Genomic DNA, 22770 nt, shown 5'->3' on the forward strand with positions numbered 1-22770 from the left:
TAGATCCAGTACATACAAAATGCAAACTTCTAGGTATAAATATATAGCATCAGTAAATGAATTAAGCCAGAGAGCTTGAAGTTACAATTATCCTCCTAAAACATGCAGTGTATTGTTATAAAAGCTAAGACAATAAAGAATACCCAATCTATTTGCTGGATTCCTTTTAAACAACATCCTTAGGAGACTTTGTGCCTCAGCACTAAGAAATTGAGGCATCCCAAGTTTTGCTCTGAAAAAGAAGATTTAAAAAAAAGTTCACTTAAATTTAGCCATTCTTTACATTGACAAACCGCAAAAAGAATTTAAAAGAATGCTTTAACAATGACAAATAATGTCCTTTATATGGTAGGAGAAGAAAATATGACAGTGTGAAAAAATACTCTTCTGTCAATTGAAAACAAGTTTCTCAAAACTGAAAGCAAGGAATTTTTCCCAAAAGAAAAACTAGTGTTTACACTTACTTTAATATCATATTCATGGTCTCATTTCGGTCTTTACCTTGGAATGGCAGAGTACCAGTAAGCATTTCAAACTAAAACAAACAAAAAGTAACACAGAATTTAGAATATACAATAAAATTTTGTAGGAAAAAACTTGAGACATCTAATACATGATTATCAAATCATGAAGGATATACATGATAAGTCAAAATAAGACCAGAAAAGTCACAAATAAAGAAATACACTTCTGGTACCCCATTACATGTAGCCCAATTAATAGGTGACCTGTAGGAAATGAAACCAACCAATTTTTTCAGTCCTGTCTAATTTGGCTAAGTTCACAAAATCAAAGCAATCTGAAAATAGACACACAACATTTCTTTTAAAAAAATATGCCTTTAAAGCAAACATTTAACAATGAATGGAAAATAAAGATAAAGATAAAGATAAGCCCTGAACCATTTCAAATCCATACATGCTTTGTACACTTGAAACTAATATTACAATATATATTAACTGACTGGAATTTAAATAAAAACTTAAGAAGCTCTACAAAAGGCTAATAAGCTCATGAAAAGATGCTCAATATCACTAGTCTTTAGTGAAAGAAAAGAAAAAAAAAAAGATTAACCATTCTCATTCTCCTCACTGCCCCCTCCAAGAAAAACCAATCAAAAAAGAACAAGAGGCTACAACACAAACACCAATATCTTGAAAAAAAAAATTGAGACAGTTGCACATGGCTAAAAAGCATTTTCCCTAAGAGATTTAACAACAATGTGGTAATTAGAACATTAAATAATGGTATAAAAAAGACTGGATCTAAAATTAAGATCATTAGATTTCACTAAAGGGAAAACCTTTTATTTCTCTAATATTTAAATATTGAACTTAGATTCAATAATGGCTTTGGCTTCAGTCCTCTGCTCATTTATTTATTTATTTTTAAAGATTTTATTTATTTCTTCATGAGAGACCCAGAGAGAGAGAGGCAGAGGGAGAAGTAGGCTCCATGCAGGAAACCCAATGTGGGATTTAATCCCAGAGCTCCGAGGTCACGCACTGAGCCAAAGGCAGAGGCTCAACCACTGAGTCACCCAGGCACCCCAGTTCTCTGCTCATTTATCTGAATTTACAACCTTAGTTAGCTTATCCATTCAACTCTTTCCTATATACTGATGACTTTCAAATCTGTTCCGGCTTCAATCTCTCTCAAGTCTCAGTTCTCCCTCCCAAATCTATAGTAATATTTTTCAACTGGATACTTAAGAAGTAGGGGTAGGAGCCACAGAAAGTGAAAGAAGATAAAAGAAAGTATCGTATAGAGGGATTATTGCTCTCAAGCTCCAGTCCCCTACGTCCAAACCTAAAGTTATGGCTCTCCACTCGGGACTGAAGGAGTAGAGGTGGTAATGGCAAGGACAAAAGGAAGGAATATATTATATTGGAATCAAAACTCCCCCTTAAATTAAACTTATGTTGGCTGACTGAGTAGCTTTTTTTTTCTTAACATCTCCAGATGATTCTGATCCTTTCTCTACTTCCTATTCCTAATTTATTACCACCAAGGGGTTAACCACAAACCTATAATAACCTATGCAACATGTTATAGATTAATTATTTCTCCACTTCTAAAACCAGCTCTCCATCCTAACTATCTCTTTTCTACTGAACTTTTATTCTTTCAATTCCTTAAAGTTCATAAATTGTAAAGGTTTCATTATCTTTGACCCTTTCCTTCTCCTTCATCTGTAACATTAAATCAGGTATTAAAATCAGTCACTTCTTCCTTCCTAAAATACATTTTCTCTAATTACCATCTCGTTAAAGAATCTACAAAAGTTTCCTACTACTCAGAGAATTGCATACATATGTTGATAGGCTTATCGTCTCATTTCCTCCACCATGACCCTCATTTTCCACTACTATTCTAATATTCTAATTGGTTCTACAGTTCTTTGCTAATATGATCACAATACTATCCTTCTTGAATTGGAGATATTTAAATTTTATCCATGCTTCTTTTTTTTTAAGATTTTATTTATTCATGAGAGACACAGAGAGTGACAGAGACACAGGCTGAGGGAGAAGCAGGCTCCCTGCAGGGAGCCCAATGTGGGACTGGATTCCAGGACCCCGGGATCATGACCTGAATTGAAGGCAGACGCTCAACCAGTGAGCCACCCAGGGGCACTCCATACTTCTTAATTTAAGTTCCACTTCTTCCGCTTTTCCTAAATCAACTTATATGATTTCTTGCCTGAATTCCTAAGGTATACTGTCAGACAGTTTATTTAGCTGTTCCAATTGTTTCCCCAGCCAGATTGTATGCTTTCTTAGGTGATGAAAAACATCAAGTACTGTACTGCCAGTTTATTCCTACTCCACTGCCCTCCCCAATGCCAGGTTTATAATAGGCCTTAATATATTGATGTGTTATATAGTATGTCATTTATTTTTTTAATATATAGTATGTCATTTAGTAGTAAATAGGGAAAATGGATTATCATCAAAATAGATTATCAGCAAGATGGATTATACAGGCAAATTGATTCAATAGCTATTCATTTATCACCCTACTTAATACTGCAAATTCTATTCTTTTTTTTTAAAAGGTCACAAGCTCTTTATTTTAAGATGTTATTTATTTATTCATGAGAGACATGGGGTGGGCGTGGCGGGAGGAGAGACACAGGCAGAGGGAGAAGCAGGCTCCATGAAGGGAGCCTGATGTGGGACTCCATCCCAGGTCTCCAGGATCAGGCCCTGGGCTGAAGGCGGCACTAAACAGCTGAGCCACTCGGGTGCCCTCTATTCTTAATTTATACCAGATTAGTCAGTTTGTATATTGACTATGCTAGGTATCATGGGAGATGAAAAGTAGTATGAAATATGATTGCTCTCCTCAAGAAGTTTACAATCTTTCTAGGGACATGCATGGAACAATTAGACAGTAAGACACTTTATGGTAAAGTGATAAATTCTGTGATATCTAATAAAAATACCATGCGAGAATTAAACATAGTATTCTGAAATCTAAAAACTGGTAAGCCTTTTTCTAACTTTTATATTTGAATGGCTTATAAAAGAATGCTGCCATTTTACCTTTTAATCTAGGAACTTTAAAGAAATCAGAATACTAAATCCTCAATTCTTACTGTATAACACCTAGCCAGTCACAAGTTTTTTAGTAATCATAAATTATAAAAACTCTATTCTCTCCTGACATATTGCAAAATTTATTAACATTTTAAATAATATTAACTTTATATTGGGAAAATTTTTAAAAATAACAGTACTTACCATAAGTACACCATATGACCACCAATCAGCACTCTGGGAATGGCCTCTCCTATTTACTACTTCAGGAGCCATATACTCCACTGTACCACAAAATGAGTAAGCCTTCTTTTCTTGATCAACTGATTCCTTGCTGAGACCAAAATCTGTAATAACAATGTGTCACAAAAATATATCTAAAGATATTCAGAAAATAGAATATACCAAAAGAAATAAAATTATATGTTAGACCTTAAAACAATTCATGGATGGCCTATAATTACTCTTAAGAAAGCTCTCTTGTGAGACAAATAATGGAATGCAGCCAATATTTCATAAAGATACACTTTAAGAGCATTTAAAGATTACTTTCATTTCATCATCAAAATACATGTTTTCATATCTATACTAAAATATCATTCAGCAATTCTGAGAGGTCAATAATTATTATTTTTTTATTTTTTTAATTTTTTTTTATTGGTGTTCAATTTACCAACATACAGAATAACACCAAATGCCCGTCAACCATTCACACCAGCCCCCGCACTCCTCCCCTACTACCACCACTAGTTCGTTTCCGGAGTTAGCAGTCTTTACGTTCTGTCTCCCTTTCTGATATTTCCCACACATTTCTTCTCCCTTCCCTTATATTCCCTTTCACTATTATTTATATTCCCCAAATGAATGAGAACATATGTTTGTCCTTCTCCGACTGACTTACTTCACTGAGCATAATACCCTCCAGTTCCATCCACGTTGAAGCAAACGGTGGGTATTTGTCATTTCTAATAGCTGAGTAATATTCCATTGTATACCACATCTTCTTTATCCACTCATCTTTCGATGGACACCGAGGCTCCTTCCACAGTTTGGCTATTGTGGACATTGCTGCTATAATATCGGGGTGCAGGTGTCCCTGCGTTTCATTGCATCTGTATCTTTGGGGTAAATCCGCAACAGTGCAATGGCTGGGTCGTAGGGCAGGTCTATTTTTAACTCTTTGAGGAACCTCCACACAGTTTTCCAGAGTGGCTGCACCAGTTCAAATTCCCACCAACAGTATAAGAGGGTTCCCTTTTCTCCGCATCCTCCCCAACATTTGTGGTTTCCTGCCTTGTTAATTTTCCCCATTCTGACTGGTGTGAGGTGGTATCTCATTGTGGTTTTGATTTGTATTTCCCTGATGGCAAGTGATGCAGAGCATTTTCTCATGTGCATGGTGGCCATGTCTATGTCTTCCTCTGTGAGATTTCTCTTCATGTCTTTTGCCCATTTCATGATTGGATTGTTTGTTTCTTTGGTGTTGAGTTTAAGAAGTTCTTTATAGATCTTGGAAACTAGCCCTTTATCTGATAGGTCATTTGCAAATATCTTCTCCCATTCTGTAGGTTGTCTTTTAGTTTTGTTGACTGTATCCTTTGCTGTGCAAAAGCTTCTTATCTTCATGAAGTCCCAATAGTTCATTTTTGTTTTTGTTTCTTTTGCCTTCGTGGATGTATCTTGCAAGAAGTTACTGTGGCCAAGTTCAAAAAGGGTGTTGCCTGTGTTCTTCTCTAGGATTTTGAATAGAATCTTGTCTCACATTTAGATCTTTCATCCATTTTGAGTTTAACTTTGTGTATGGTGAAAGAGAGTGGTCTAGTTTCATTCTTCTGCATGTGGATGTCCAATTTTCCCAGCACCATTTATTGAAGAGACCGTCTTTCTTCCAATGGATAGTCTTTCCTCCTTTATCGAATATTAGTTGACCATAAAGATGAGGGTCCACTTCTGGGTTCTCTATTCTGTTCCATTGATCTATGTGTCTGTTTTTGTGCCAGTACCACACTGTCTTGATGACCACAGCTTTGTAGTACATCCTGAAATCTGGCATTGTGATGCCCCCAGATATGGTTTTCTTTTTTAAAATTCCCCTGGCTATTCAGGGTCTTTTCTGATTCCACACAAATCTTAAAATAATTTGTTCTAACTCTCTGAAGAAAGTCCATGGTATTTTGATAGGGATTGCATTAAACGTGTATATTTCCCTGGGTAACATTGACATTTTCACAATATTAATTCTTCCAATCCATGAGCATGGAATAATTTTCCATCTCTTTGTGTCTTCCTCAATTTCTTTCAGAAGTGTTCTATAGTTTTTAGGGTACAGATCCTTTACATCTTTGGTTAGGTTTATTCTTAGGTATTTTATGCTTTTGGGTGCAATTGTAAATGGGATTGACTCCTTAATTTCTCTTTCTTCAGTCTCATTGTTAGTGTATAGAAATACCACTGATTTCTGGGCATTGATTTTTGTATCCTGCCACGCTACCAAATTGCTGTATGAGTTCTAGCAATCTTGGGGTGGAGGCTTTTGGGTTTTCTACGTAGAGTATCATGTCATCGGCGAAGAGGGAGAGTTTGACTTCTTCTTTTCCAATTTGAACGCCTTTAATGTCTTTTTGTTGTCTGATTGCTGAGGCTAGGACTTCCAGTACTATGTTGAATAGCAGTGGTGAGAGTGGACATCCCTGTCTTGTTCCTGATCTTAGGGGAAAGGCTCCCAGTGTTTCCCCATTGAGAATGATATTTGCTGTGGGCTTTCCGTAGATGGCTTTTAAGATGTTGAGGAATGTTCCCTCTATCCCTACACTCCGAAGAGTTTTGATCAGGAATGGATGCTGTATTTTGTCAAATGCTTTCTCTGCATCTAAGGAGAGGATCATATGGTTCTTGGTTTTTCTCTTGCTGATATGATGAATCACATTGATTATTTTATGGGTGTTGAACAAGCTTTGTGTCCCAGAGATAAATCCAACTTGGTCATGGTGAATAATTTTCTTAATGTACTGTTGGATCCTATTGGCTAGTATCTTGTTGAGAATTTTGGCATCCATGTTCATCAGGGATATTGGTCTGTAATTCTCCTTTTTGGTGGGGTCTTTGTCTGGTTTTGGAATTAAGGTGATGCTGGCCTCATAGAACGAATTTGGAAGTACTCCATCTCTTTCTGTCTTTCAAAACAGCTTTAGGAGAATAGGTATTGTTTCTTCTTTAAACGTTTGATAGAATTCCCCTGGGAAGCCATCTGGCCTTGGACTCTTGTGTCTTGGGAGGTTTTTGATGACTGCTTCAATATCCTCCCTGGTTATTGACCTGTTCAGGTTTTCTATTTCTTCCTGTTCCAGTTTTGGTAGTTTGTGGCTTTCCAGGAATGCGTCCATTTCTTCTACATTGCCTAATTTATTGGCATATAGCTGTTCATAATATGTTTTTAAAATCGTTTGTATTTCCTTGGTGTTGGTAGTGATCTCTCCTTTCTCATTCATGATTTTATTAATTTGAGTCTTCTCTCTCTTCTTTTTAATAAGGCTGGCTAATGGTTTATCTATCTTATTAATTCTTTCAAAGAACCAACTCCTGGTTCTGTTGATCTGTTCCACAGTTCTTCTGGTCTCGATTTCGTTGAGTTCTGCTCAAATCTTTATTAATTCTCTTCTTGTCCTGGGTGTAGGATCTATTTGCTGTTTTTTCTCTCGTTCCTTTAGGTGTAAGGTTAGCTTTTGTATTTGAGTTCTTTCCAGTTTTTGAATGGATGCTTTTATTGCGATGTATTTCCCCCTTAGGACTGCTTTTGCTGCATCCCAATAATTTTGAACGGTTGTATCTTCATTCTCATTAGTTTCCATGAATCTTTTTAATTCTTCCTTAATTTCCTGGTTGACCCTTTCATCTTTTAGCAGGATGACCCTTAACCTCCACGTGTTTGAGGTCCTTCCAAACTTCTTGTTGTGATTTAGTTCTAATTTCAAGGCATTATGGTCTGAGAATATGCAGGGGACGATCCCAATCTTTGGTATCGGTTCAGACCCGATTTGTGACCCAGTATGTGGTCTATTCTGGAGAAAATTCCATGTGCACTTGAGAAGAATGTGTATTCAGTTGAGTTTGGATGTAAAGTTCTGTAGATATCTGTGAAATCCATCTGGTCCAGTGTATCATTTAAAGCTCTCGTTTCTTTGGAGATGTTGTGTTTAGAAGACCTATCAAGTATAGAAAGCGCTAGATTGAAGTCACCAAGTATAAGTGTATTATTATCTAAGTATTTCTTCACTTTGGTTATTAATTGATTGGTATATTTGGCAGCTCCCACATTCGGGGCATATATATTGAGGATTGTTAAGTCCTCTTGTTGGGTAGATCCTTTAAGTATGATATAGTGTCCCTCTTCATCTCTCACTACAGTCTTTGGGGTAAATTTTAGTTTATCTGATATAAGGATGGCTACCCCTGCTTTCTTTTGCTGACCATTCGAATGGTAAATGGTTCTCCAACCTTTTATTTTCAGGCTGTAGGTGTCCTTCTGTCTAAAATGAGTCTCTTGTAGACAGCAAATTGATGGGTCCTGCTTTTTTATCCAGTCTGAAACCCTGCGCCTTTTGATGGGGTCATTAAGCCCGTTCACATTCAGAGTTACTATTGAGAGATATGAGTTTAGTGTCATCATGATATTTCTTGCAGAGCTGGTTTGGAGGTCACATATTCTTTCAGTTCCTGCCTGTCTTGGAAGCTCTTCTGTCTCTCCTTCCATTTTGAATGAGAGCCTTGATGGATAAAGTATTCTTGGTTGCATGTTCTTCTCATTTAGGACCCTGAGTATATCCTTCCAGCCCTTTCTGGCCTGCCAGGTCTCTGTGGAGAGGTCTGCTGTTACCCTAATACTCCTCCCCATAAAAGTCAGGGATTTCTTGTCTCTTGCTGCTTTAAGGATCTTCTCTTTATCTTTGGAATTTACAAGCTTCACTATTAGATGTCGACGTGTTGATTGTTTTTTATTGATTTTAGGGGGGATCTCTCTATTTCCTGGATCTGAATGCCTGTTTCCCTTCCCAGATTAGGAAAGTTTTCAGCTAGGATTTGTTCAAATACATATTCTGGCCCTCTGTCCCTTTCGGTGCCCTCAAGAACCCCAAGTAAACGTAGGTTTTTCTTCCTCAGGCCGTCGTTTATTTCCCTTAATGTGTCTTCATGGTCTTTTAGTTGTCTGTCTTTTTTCCTCAGTTTCCCTCTTTGCCATCAACTTGTCTTCTATGTCACTCACTCATTCTTCCACCTCATTAACCCTTGTTAGGACTTCTAGTTTGGATTGCATCTCATTCAATTGATTTTTAATTTCTGCCTGATTAGTTCTAAATTCTGCAGTCATGAAGTCTCTTGAGTCCTTTATGCTTTTTTCTAGAGCCACCAGTAGCTGTATAATAGTGCTTCTGAATTGGCTTTCTGACACTGAATTGTAATCCAGATTTTGTAACTCTGTGGGAGAGAGGACTGTTTCTGATTCTTTCTTTTGAGGTGAGGTTTTCCTTCTAGTCATTTTGCTCAGTGCAGAGTGGCCAAAAGCAAGCTGTATTGGGAAAAGGAGAAAAAGGGAGGAGAGAAAGAATGAAAGAAAAAAGAAAGAGAAAAAAAGGAAGAAAAAAAGAAAAAAGAAGAAAAAGAGAAAGAAAAAGAAAGAAAGAAAAAAAAGGTGGGGGAAGGAAACCAATCAAAAAGCAAAACAAAACAAAACAAAACAAAACAAACAAACAAACAAAAAAAAACCACGGGGGAGTATCTTCTGATTCTGTATACTTTAAGTCCCTTGACTTCCTCTGGAACTTGTCCTACTAGCTGGTCTTCTGGGGGAGGGGCCTGTTGTGCTGATTTTCAGGTGTTAACACTTGGGGGAGCTGCTCTGCCCCCTGCCTGGTGCAGGGCTCAGTGGGGGTTGTTTGCCCCGTGAGGCACCAGGAGGAACAGCCCCAGTGGCGGGGCCTGCTCTGGAAACCTGGATTCAGCCCTCGCAGTAACTCCGGAGCTCTCCGTCTGCAGGGCCTGGAAGCTGGGGCGGGGGACGCTGATCTGCTCAGCTGGGGCAGGAGCGTCCTTGCTGTTCTGGGCCCTCCCGTCCTCTGCCTGTCCCGGGGGGAGGCCGGATCTTGGGCTGTGTCCTGGCGCCCTGTGTTCCGGGGCCTGGGCTCTTGGATTCTCGCTCCAAGCCCGCAGCCCCCTCCGCGTTGCCGCCGACCGAGCACCCCCGAGCTGCTCCCGGTGCTGCGCAGCCCCCACCGCAGGGAGCCTCTTCCTCTGCCCAAGCCCCTCGGAGCTGCTCCCGGAGCCGCGCAGCCGCCTCTGTGGAGCCGCAGCCCGAGCCCCTCCGAGCTGCTCCGGTCCCGCCGTGTGCGCTGCAGCCCTTAGGGAGCTCGGAGCACTCTCCTGGGCACGCAGTTGCTCTGTTAGTGTCCCAGGGAGCCCGAGGGCATCCCCGCCCTCCTGAGGTCCTGCTCCAACTCCCTGGGAGCCCCTTTCCGCCCGGGAAGGTTGGTGCAGCTCCTGCTTCTCCAGGTCGGAGCTTTCCTGTCCTGGGGGCACTCGCCCCGGCCTTAGCCTGGCTCCTCGCAGGGCCCCTCCTCCTTGGATGCCTTTTGTTTGTTTATTTCTTTTTTCCCCCGTCTTCCTACCTTGATAGAAGCGCGAACTCTTCTCACTGTAGCATTCCAGGTGTTCTCTCTTTAATTCTCAGGCCGATTTCATAGATTTTCAGGATAATTTGAAGGTTTTCTAGGTAATTTGGTGGGGATAGGTGATTTGGAGACCCTACTCTTCCGCCATCTTGCCCCTCCTCCAAGAGGTCAATAATTAAATCAAAGCTTTCATAGTGATCTAAGTTTTAAAACAGACTAAGACAAAAAGAAGAGAGTAACTTACATTTTTTTAAAACACTAAAAAACCAATTATGCTTTGGCTTTGGTAAGCTTCCATTTGTTTAACGCTTTCAAGAGCTAAAGGTACCAATATATAAAAATCAATCTTATTCCTATGTAATAGCAATGAAAAATTGTTAGCTGAAATTCACAAAGTAGCATTTATAATACCACCAAAAAATCCACACATGAAATCCACAGGTATAAATATACAAAGTATATGTAAGATATGTATACTGCAAACTAGAAACACTGATGAAAGAAATCAAAGTAAATCTAAATAAATGGAGAAACATATTGTACGCATGGTTTGGGAGATTCAATATTGTTAAATATATCAATTCTACTAAAAGCCAATATCCAGAGTCAATGAAACTTCCAGCAAGATATCTTTTATAAAAATCAAAAAACTAAATTTAAAATTTATAAAAAAGACTATAGGAAATACATTAGCCAAAATAATTTTGAAGAAGAAAAACACTGAGGACTAATACTACCTCACTTCAATACTTACTATAATGCTATAGTAATCAAGACAGTTTGGCATTGGAGAAAGTATAGACATAGATATGTCATACATACATGACAATATATATTGATATACATGTTGATATATATCAATGCAAAAGGACAGTGAGTAGACTAAGTCCAAGAATAGAAAACATATAGGTCTACTATAATGCTTGTTTTGAAAATGTAAATTTGTTACAATATGATTGATACATTAGGAAACAATTTGAGCATAACATAAGTTTCAAATGGGGTTGGCTAATGTGTGGTTTACCTGCAATTTTGTCTACAAGAAAACACTAGCTGTTTTGTAGCTGCACCTAGCTGAAGCAACCAAGTAGAAATAGACACATGCACATACCCCAAACATCTGCCAGCTATTTCAGCTCACCAGGTGTATTATGAGTCATTCTTATCTACCTGTAGTGTTACAACCTTCCTCACAATTCCCGATAATCTATCTTCTACTACTTCACAATAACTAAACAAACTGTAACCTTTCTGAAAACAATTCTACAAGCAAATTTCAGGATATTTTCGAGGTAAGTTTCCTACTTATTGTAGTGTTTATATATTCTTACACATTTAGAAGTGTAAAGTAATGCTGTCATTTTTGTCAACTTGCTGTCTTTCTTTTGTGGTCTCATTATATATCTGAATGTTAAACCTCTAACGTCAGTTTCCCCATTAAGTCATTTGCATTTTATTATGTAATTATTCAAAGTGGAGTGATTTTTTAAGATCATATGTGCTGCATTACATCTGACGATAGATAGATAGATAGATAGATAGATAGATAGATAGATAGATAGATATAGATAAAGGAGTAAAAGCAATTCCCTGAAGAAAGTTAAGTTCTTTTCAACAAATGGTTCCAGAACAATAGGATATTAATATAAAAAATCCTTGTAACATAAATATTAACCAAAAATGAATCACAGAAAATGTAAAACCTAAAACTTTAAAATTTCCAAAAGAATAAAATCTTTGTGATCTTGTATTTCTGAGATACAACATCATAAGTATAATTCATAAAAGAAAAAAGTTGATAACTGGACTTTACCAGCATCAAAACTCTTCAGAAGATACTGTTCAGAGAAGAAAAAAAGAAGTTATAGACTGCAGAAAATATTTGCAAACTGCATATATGATAAAGCTCTTATATTCAGAATATATTTTAAAAACTCAAAATTCAATAATAAGAAAACAAAAAACCCACTCTTTTTAAAAGGGCAAAAGATCTGAACAGATACTTCTCCAAAGAAATAAAAAGATGCTCACTCTCATCAGTTATTAGGGGAATTCTAATTAAAACCCCAAAGAATACCACTATATATCTATCAGTAGAGCTAAATAAACTGACAATACTAAGTAATGGCAAGGATGCAGAGCAACTAGTCTCATATGCTGCTGATGGGTATGCAAAATGGTGCAACCACTTGGAAGACAGTTTACAGGTTTCTCACTAAGTTAAAAATACACTTACCATATGACCAAGCAATCCCACTCCTTTGGTATTTACTCAAGTGAAATAAAAAAAAATTATGTTCAGATAAAACCTGCACATGAATATTTACAGTGGCTTTATTCATCACTGCCAAAAACTGGAAACAAGCCAAATACCCCTTACTTGGGGATTAGACAAACCATGGCATCATCATAAAATGGAACACCATTCAGCAATAAAAAATAAAACACACAATATAGATTAATCTCAAATGCAGTATATTAAGTAAATGAAGCCAGACTCAAAAGGCAATTTACTCCTATGCCTCTGTTTACATTACATCATGGAAAAGGTAAAACCTTAGGGACCGAAAGCCGACTGATATTTGTCTAAGATAAAAAGGAGTATCGACTTGTAATGGGGAAATTTTGGAGGGTGATAGAATTGTTTCTTATCTCTACGTTGGTGGTAGAAATAAAATAAATGTATTTGTCAAAGTTTGCAAAAGTATAGATTAAAAAGTGATTTCTAAAAAGTAAACCTTGTATTTTGAGACCATTGCAAATTCACATATGCATGTGAAATACTATAAGACATCCTATTTACCTTTTACCCAGTTTCCCCCATGGTAAAATCTTACAAAACTATATTACAATATCACAACCACAGTATTGAGAAGGGTGTAGTCAAGATACAGGAAAATTCCATCACCACAAGGATCCAAAGAATGAGTTTTACCCTGCGTAAATTATACCTTAATTCTATAAAGGAAAATAAATCTTTAAGTCCTAAATTGCTCTCTTAAAATAAAATATCAACATGAGTAATTAATTTTAGGGTCCCTCAAAATTAATTTTCTAACCATGTTTAAACTCTTGTGCATTCCATTTCAAAGATTAAATGTAATGAAAGCTAGTGTTTGAGGTCAGTTCAGCTGAATATAACAACATACCTTGTAAGAGAAGAACACTGGCTTCTTTGGCCATTCCAGAGAGGAGGAGAAAGGGAAGAGAATTTTCTTATCCTCCATTACCTTTCACAGATTTATACCACTCCATACAGGTCCTCTGCTGTACTTGTCTGACAAAACTGACATTTAACACTAGAATTTGCTCAGTAATCAATTGACAAAAAGTTTTACAATAAGAGTTAGCTACAAGATTAAATAAGATATATAAGTTAAGCAGTGATTTTTCCAAGCCACTAATTTGAAAACAAAATACAGAAAGCAGCTTTATAAGAGCTTTTTTTTTGAGGAGGAGGTCAGTATATCTTTGTACACTTAAATGACTCTGACTTCAAATTTTCAAAATGTGCCTAGAGACAATGATTTCATAAATATTTACTATGAGTAAAAGTAATCTCAGTGAATAATTTGCATAACCATAAAATTATTAAAATTAATTTTATGTATACATTCTCTCTTAAATATCCAATCAAGTACTGTGTGATATAAATTTCTGACACTGTATATTTTTCTCCCTTCTCTTTATAGAAATTACCCTGAATTTTGTCCCTCCAAAAACACATTATAGTAACCAGAGACAGTTGAAATCAATTGTATGTTCAATTTAAAGCTTTTAATGGAATATTATGAATAAACATTTTTTTATGAACCAGGTAAATCATATTATTTAGTTTTTATATAGACTATGAGGTGGGGTATTACAGAAAAAAATGAGACACAACAAACAATATAAATAATATATTGACATTTATGCAGATATTTTGGGGCTATTCTCATTCTATTGGTCTTTTGCTATGCAATCATACTCTTGGTATGAGGTCAATTAGGCTCAAACCATAGTCATATCAGGGAACCTTTGTATAGTTCACTGCCATTCTAGAGTAATTTGTTAAACATTGCATCTATTCCTTTTATTCAGAGAATTTTTTAAATGGACTGGTAAAAAGAAAGATATTGTCCCTCTCTTATGATTAAGGAAAACCTAATTCTTCCTCCTAAGCCTAAGAAGAAACAATGTTGAGAAAGACTCTGTTATATGAGACATTCCTAAATCATTAGAGCCCACTGGTTTCAATGTAAACAGCAATCAATCTGGTATTTTTGACTGTAATATTCAAAATGGAAGGAAGAAGATAGGAAGGACAAGAGGAAAAGAGGGAGAGGAAGAGGGAAGAAAAGACACACAAAAGGTAAGAAAGCAAGAAAGGAAGAAAAAGAAAAAGAAAAAGAAAAAGAAAAAAGAAAGAAAGAAGAAAGAAGAAAGAAAAAGAAAGAAAGAAAGAAAGAAAGAAAGAAAGAAAGAAAGAAAGAAAGAAGAAGGAAGGAAGGAAGGAAGGAAGGAAGGAAGGAAGGAAGGAAGGAAGAAAGAAAGAAGGAAGGAAGGAAGGAAAGAAGGAAAATAAGTTAAAGGAAATAATGAAAAAAAAGTAAAGTATTAGAATATTTGCTGTGAATGGTCATACTTTAACCAACCTTACTGGAATGTTGTAAGGTTAAACCCATATGTTTATTACTCATTAAAAAACTCTGAATTAGGCTGTAATTATAAAACAGTATAAATTATCTAATATTTGTTATTGTCTACTTTCTTTAAAGAAATATTTATGCCATTTTAAAGAAAATAGACTGAATTGTTAAAAAATATATATAAATCATTTTATATTTTTATAAGCTTTGTCCTTTGTTTATAAGTTTGCATTTATTCTAACTATTCCTTTCTCCACAGCCAATTTAAGTCCAAAAGCTATAAAAGCAGAATTCACATTACAAGACTAAATATAAAACAATTTGACATCATTATTCACCAATTAATCATAATGTAGAAAAGAGATATAGGTAGGATTTATTCTACTTTTATCCCACTTAACTTCCTCAACCCCTGACAAAACAGGCATAATTTATTTAAAAAAATTGAAAAGAATTAAATTCTAATTAGCTTTGCAACAAAAGTTGATTGGTATAAAAAATTATGCAATATATAAAATCTTAAAAAACTCTACTGTTCTATTATTTTTCTTTCCTTTTCCTCTTTAAATCCCTTTAAATCAACTTTTCTTCTTTTATATATGAAAAAGAGAATCAGGTTATGACTAAGAAAGATTTACTAAACTTTATTTGAACTTTATCACAACTGCCTGAGCTTTCAAGTTAACAGCTTTGTTATACTTTAGTTTTACACTGAAGCAGTATACTTAAGAATTTAAAGCAACTTACCTTTAAAGTGTACTGGTCCAAAATTCTCTGTAAAGACCACATCTTCATTTTAACATTCTGATAATTAAATAAAGATTTTACTATCTATTTATAACATAAGTGACCTTTTGAGATTGGCTCACTCAGCATAATGCCCTTGAGTCCATCCAAGTTGTTGCATATATCAAGAATTCTTTCCTTTTTACTGCTGGGTAGTATTCCATTGTATGGTTGTATCACAGTTTGTTTATCCATTCATTCTTTGAAGGACATTTGGGACATTTCCAGTCTTGGGCTATTATAAATAGAGCTGCTATGAAAATTCATGTATAGGGTTCTATGTGGACATAAGTTTTTATTTCTTTAGGACAAATGCCCAGGATGGGTACTGTATGGTTCTATTTATATCATATTCTCAACATAACAAAACCAGATATGTAGAATAGATAAGTGGTTGCCAGGAGTTTGGGTAGGGGGAAGGAGGGTATAATTGTAAATGGGCAGCACAAGAGAGTTTTTTTGTAGTTGTAGAACAATTTTGCATATTGATTGTGGTGGTGGTATTCAAATCTGTGCATGTGATAAAAAGTCATAGAATTATATACAAACAAAAATAAATTCATGCAAAATCTAGTGAAATCCAAATAAAGTATAGAGTCCAGTGAGTTGTATTATACAAATCAATTTCTGTGGGTTGATAATACACTGCAGTTTTATAAGATGTCACCATTGAGGGAAACTGGGTTATTAGTACACAGGACCTTTCAATATTATTTTTGCAACATACCGTGAGTCCAAAATTATTTAAAAATAAAAGTTTTTAAAAATGGTGTAATAAAGATATTTTATACTTAAGAATCCTGTGAGGATTAGCATCTGGTGTTATAATAAACCCTCAATATTCAAAATAAAGAAAAATAAAATGTCTTTATAAATACAGAAAAAATTGAACCTCTGATTCTGAAACACTTGGTTTAAAAGTTTATAATTCACTACATTTCAGGGTGATAACTACTTAGGGTAAATTTTTCAGTCTAGAATAAAACTAAGATGATGTGTTTTTACCTAGAAAGCCAAATGCCATTTGTTAATTAGGACAGTAACTCTATTGCATATTTTTTGGTATAACATTAGAACATATTGAGAGCTATCTTATCTACCTTTTAAATGAATTTGAGTTCACTAAAGAGATGAATAAAATACAAGTCAAGGAAAAAGAAAACAGGCTGAGACAAATATATATATTAGAATATAGAAAACTATAAAATGGGCTTAGGGCAAAATAAGAACATTCGCATACCTGTTAATTTGATATGTCCTATTTCATCAAGCAGAATGCTGTAAATCAAAAATCACATTCAACAAAATAGAATAAAATATTTTTATATATAACATTTACATAAAAATGTTCATAAATTTTAAAATATATTTCATGTACTAGAAAATATTTAAATTATTAATTTAAAACCCACGGGAAAAATAAAATCAATGGTATCTCATAAAGACTACTTTTTATAAGTTTCATATAATTGTATAATTCATATATTTTTTCATATAATATTTAAATAAAATAAAATAGATAAGAGACTTAATGGAGAAAAAAATAGTTATAGAAATACTGGTTACAGGGATTCATAAGGAGAATATAGCTTTACTTTTCTGGCTTCAGGTCTCTATATACAATTCCTAATTGGTGCAGATGATCCAAAGCAAGGGCCAGTTCTGCAAGGTAGAATTTCACATCTTCCTCTGTAAACAGTACCTAGAATACAACAATTTACCATTTGATCCTTCTTTCAATATTGAATTTTTAAAATTTACTTCATTAAAAACCAATAAATAGACAAATCTAGGTACATAAAAAATGTAAATAGATGAACGTAAACCCTCTAAGAATTCTCTTCGATATTAACTGTTTTAATGTAAATCTTCCTAAAATATATTAGGGAGTTTATGTATCTTCTACACTGAATATACTGCACAGGATGTACCTGTTAACACTATAGCGTGGCAGTACAATTATTAATTTTAGTAAACTACTACAATATGGTCATATTCTCGGGATCTCTGCAGTATATAAGATATTTTGGTCTACCATTGGTAATTCCACTATTTCTACATATTCTGTTTCACTGTCTACTATCACTTCCCAGGTATTTTGCTTTTAGCAGCTCTAATAACCCAAAGCTTCTAATATACCAACACAAGATGTTAAATTACTAACTCCTATATTAAACAAAACACAGGTTTTCTTTTAAAGATTTTATTTATTTATTCATGAGAGACACAGAGAGAGAGGCAGAGACCCAGGCAGAGGGAGAAGCAGGCTCTTCGCAAGGAGCCCGATTTGGGAATCGATCTTGCATCTCGGGATCACGCCCTGAGCCAAAGGCAGATGCTCCACCACTGAGCCACCCAGGCATTCCAAAACACAGTTTTAAACCCAATCTCTGACTTAAAGGGTACTTCCAGGCGTCTTCTGCTAGTAAAGTACTTAAGTTTAATGACATTTTATTTCTCAATCATTTTGTGCCTGGGAATAGAGTTGCCATGGTGAAGTGAAAAGAGTACTGTAATTAGAATTAACAGTGTAACGTTTGACATGTCACTTAGCCATTGGGCTTTAGTTTCTAAAGCTGTAAAATAAGGATAATAACACTTGCTATATCTACCTAATAAGGTTGTTTTAAGAATCAAATTAGTTTATGTGGAAAAAAGCTTTGTAAATTATAAAATGCTATGTGTGTAACCATGAGACATAATTATTATAGGTTTACATCTATATTATTCATGAGTGTTAAATTTATACAAAAAATTAGGTCCTACTCAATCATTAGATGTATTTTTTTTCATTAGGTGTAATTTTCAAAATTTATCAAAGGTTTCTGATTGGCAAAACAAGTAACTTGTCTAGAAATTGGTTATTTTCATTACAAAAAATCACTGGATTATTAAGAAAACTCAAAATTTGAATGACACATCATTAAATCTTATAACTGACTTGCCCATTTGGAATTATGGATACTGAATTATGTAATACAGACTCAGGTTACTAGTAAAATTGCAGAGAATGAGCAGTTAAAGATAAATTTTGAAACTCTACCTACTTTTTAAAATGATCTATAGAAAAACAAAGATTGGGCAGCCTGGGTGGCTCAGCGGTTTAGCACTGCCTTCAGCTCAAGGCGTGATCCTGGGGTCCCGGGATCGAGTCCCACGTCAGGCTCCCTGCATGGAGCCTGCTTCTCCCTCTGCCTGTGTCTCTGCCTCTCTCTCTCTGTCTCTCTCTCTCTCTGTGTGTGTGTCTCTCATGAATAAATAAATAAAAACCTTAAAAAACCTATTAGAAATAAAAAAACAAAGATTATGAATTATCAAAGTTTCAGGTAGTTCATTTGAATATTATAATGGTAAAATTATAAAAATAATTTTCACTTGATACATTATTAAGAATGAAAATATTTTTTATTTAACTTCTCAGGATGGCTAATCAAAATTTTCATTTAAACCTAATACATAAGAAAACCCTAAACAAAAATCTTTCAAACTCTCAGGAAGAAGCTTTGCCCAGGTTATAGTTTTATGACAAGCATTTTATTTTGTCATGAAGCTGTCTCTGTTAAAAGCCTCATGATAGACACAAGTAAGAAACTTACTAAGTAGCAATTATATGTGAGTAACTTTGCATTTATTATGTTATTACAACCTCTCAAACAACCCTATGTGGTAGGTATTATCACCACCTTACATCTGGAAAAAAGAGACTCAGAATCAGAATAGCTAGAATAACATAGCTAGGAAGAAGCAGGTCCACAATTTGAATTCAGGAATACTTATTTCTAATAACTGCCTCTTCCCCTACTTCTGCCATACGCTGTTTCAATTTGGTTTTAGTTTCACTCCCACCATTAATGCTTCCATATTCACTAATCATCCTATCACAAATGAACCTGAAAGAAAATCATCTAAACCCTAGCACCCTGAGGTAAGCACTGCTAGTTTTTTGTTGTCTGCTTTTCAAATTGTTGTGTATGTATGAGTGCATGTGTGTTTTAACATATTTAAGATCACACTTATACTATTTAGTGGCTTCCTTTTTCCCCACTTAATAACATAAGCATTTTCCCATATCTTTAAAATTAATTTATAGTTTTCAACATCTGCACAATATCAACATACAAATTTACTATAATTTACCTAAATGTTCATTTGGATTATTTCCAGCTTTTCATTTTTTAAGTAACTTTGTAATATGCATATATATCTTTTACATTTATGATTATTTCCCCAAAAAGGATTCCTAAGAAATAAAACAGGAAATACTGGGTCTGTGAAAATAAATAATCTAAGATGTTGACATATAGAATAAACTTATTTTCCAAAAAGTTTACAAAAATTTCTCCTCCCATCAGAAATTTATGAAAGCATTCATCTTACCACATCCACAAGAGTACTGAATATTGCTCTTCAAAAAATATTCTTTTTAATTTGATACACAAAACCGCCACCAATTGTTTTAACTTAAGTTTTGATCCCTAGGCTAAACATTCTTTCCATGTCTTTAGGCCTTTCTATTTTGTAAGTGAATTATCAGTAATAAATTTGTCTCTTTTTCATTATTTACTTACTGTTTTTTTCCATAAGGTATATAAGCCCTTTAAGTGTTAAAAATGTCAGTTCCCTATCACATTACTTGTAAATATTTTTGCCATTCTGTGCTTGTTTTTGACATTCAGGAATTCTTAACTTTATGTAGTCAAATTTATATATCTTTTCTGTATGATTTTCCTTCATTATTTTAATGATTAAGCAGTAACCTCCATTAAATGGTAAACTACAAATTTGGCTGCATTTTCTTTTAAGACAATTGTTTTTCTTGATTTAACTCTTTAAGTAAAATTCATCTTTGTATGTGGTAGAGATGAGAATTTAAAATGAACTTTTTCTGAAATATCTAACTGATTTATCATATAGTATTTACTGAACAATCAATCCCTTTGCCATTAACTTGTGATTCATCCTTTATCATAGAAACATGTGGTAAATCGTATATATCAGAATATTTTTGGGTTATACAGTATGTGTCTAAACTTGCATTGATATGCTGTTCTGCTTAAAGCAGTAGCTTTATAAGGTTTTAAACAAGAGGTAAGGTAAGAAGGGGGTGCTATTATCAAAATGTTTTAGTTTTTTTCCATTTCTTTACTTTTCTAGATAGGCTAGTAAAATTATTCTGTCACTTTAAAACAAACAAAAATTCCTATTGGGGCTCTGTTTGAAAAAAAATATTATTCATTTATTTGTTTATTAAATAATTTACTTATTTATTCATGAGAGACATGGGGGGAGGGCAGAGACATAGATAGGGAGAAGCAGGCTCCCTGTGGGGAGCCTGATGTGGGACTCGATCCCAAGACCCTAGGATCATGACCTGAACCGAAGGCAGATGCTCAGCCCCTAAGCCACCCCAGGTGCCCTGAAAAAAATTTTTAAACCTATAAATTAATTCTGGAAAAATTGGGATCTTTACAATTATCAGCCATTCATCCAAATATATTTTCTTAATATTAGCAATGTAAACATGACCTAAGGGTTTTGTGTGTTTGTCTATGTGTGGGGGGTAAGTAGTTTTCAGGGGAGAGAAATTTGGGGGGTACTTTTCCATTTAAAAAATATATATGATATATATTATATATTCTTTAACACATACAAAAATATACTTTTTAAAGTCTCTTACAAGGCATAAATTATATGACCTCACTTTAGATGATGTAACAGTTTTATTGTATACACAAGTGAAGTATAATAAAAAAACTTTTATTATTATTAAGCTATCTATAGAAGTAATAAATCATTTTCTAAAAGCCTGTTCAATGAATATACTAATTTATTGCCTTTTTGGAAATGCATTTAAAATGCTTGCTCTTACCTAATACTCCAGACTTAGGAATCAAAACTTACTGACTGCATCTCTGTGCAAGTATGGGTTTAGATAGCCCCACATCTAGAATGAAGGTCTCAAGAGCTTAAAAGAAAATTAGAAATGACTACAAGTAAAAATTTCTCAAACACATTCTTGCAACTTCTACACTATAACACAAAAAATCATGGACTCGGGTCTTGTTTCACTGTTGCCATTCTGTGTCTTGAGACCAGCTTTTAACAAGGTCCTTTAAAAACCCTCCTTGGAATGGGGTTCTAAATAGACCCTACCATAAACTGAATTCTGTTCTATAATAAACAATATGCCAAGATAATAATGTATATTCATGCATGGCATGTTCTGCACTGGATATAGACAGATACAAGTCAGAGACCTTAGCCACTTAAGCACTGGCTAGCATACTATTCTTTTTTCATAGCAAGTTCCAGAGTTCTGGGAATCTATAATAGATCTCCCATACTCAACATCTTAATTCTGGAAGTGAGATGTTGATACACTATCACCCAATTAAAATGCTATTTCCAGACCACCACTTTAAGACACAATGAAGTAGACAAAGACAGGATACATTTCCTGCCTGAAACAAAACACAGTACAAAATCTATGAAATAACACTTTTCAAGATATTAGCCATCGTCAACAAAGGATATTAAAAAATGGGAAACAAAGTAAGTCCTAGAGCTGTCCTACCTTGCTATCTAGAAAGAGTTTCTAAGAAGCAGTGCAGGGAGGCCAAGTCATGCAGAGCCTATAAGACTCCCTGAATTAATGAGAGGCGGGGGAGACAAGAAGGATGGACTTTATAAGATATAGAAAGGATAATTCCAGGGAAAGAGAGAAGTATAGAGTTATGTAGAGGTCTCCTTCAAATATTTAGCAGAGAAATGCTTAGAACATAGGAGTGAGGAAATTATCCTGAGCTAGGAAACAATCAATGAAAGGATTAAAGGGACTATTCTATGGAACTTACACAGGGCCAGGAATACTTCCTGTTACCTCCAACCAGAGCCGAAAAATTCATAATTCACAGGGTATTAGAAAGAGTAATCCAAAGTGTTTTGCTTCAGAGTGGTGCAAAATTAGTCCCTGATGAAATGCTGCTCTGGTCCAGTTTAACAACCTAAAAAAATCAAATTAGTTTTATATTCCAGAACAATTCTCAATTTTTATAAAGATACAAAAATTTGATCACCTGACAAGATAAATTTCAGAAAGTCTGCCATCCAATAAAAAATTGCCAATCATGCATCTGAGGAAACTACCTG

The 22770-nt window shown here is 34.9% G+C and overlaps 1 protein-coding gene across 4 annotated transcripts in view; it reads right to left on the reverse strand.

Moving 5' to 3' along the window:
• Window positions 1-22770, reverse strand: part of RPS6KA6 (ribosomal protein S6 kinase A6) — a 195533-nt gene that overhangs the window by 52498 nt on the left and 120265 nt on the right. For 2 of the 4 annotated variants that reach the window (XM_038587788.1, XM_038587790.1), the window contains exons 7-12: window positions 17217-17323; window positions 16862-16899; window positions 15583-15609; window positions 3747-3889; window positions 465-535; window positions 144-232 (exon numbers count right to left, since the gene is read on the reverse strand). In XM_038587788.1, coding sequence (XP_038443716.1) covers window positions 144-232; window positions 465-535; window positions 3747-3889; window positions 15583-15609; window positions 16862-16899; window positions 17217-17323 — 475 coding nt within the window. Of the gene's footprint in view, window positions 1-143; window positions 233-464; window positions 536-3746; window positions 3890-15582; window positions 15610-16861; window positions 16900-17216; window positions 17324-22475; window positions 22626-22770 lie in introns of all 4 variants that reach the window. The other 2 variants (XM_038587791.1, XM_038587789.1) reach the window with 2 other exon arrangements.

This window comes from Canis lupus, chromosome X (genome assembly GCF_011100685.1).
Source record: "Canis lupus familiaris isolate Mischka breed German Shepherd chromosome X, alternate assembly UU_Cfam_GSD_1.0, whole genome shotgun sequence".
Classification (NCBI taxonomy): Eukaryota; Metazoa; Chordata; class Mammalia; order Carnivora; family Canidae; genus Canis; species Canis lupus.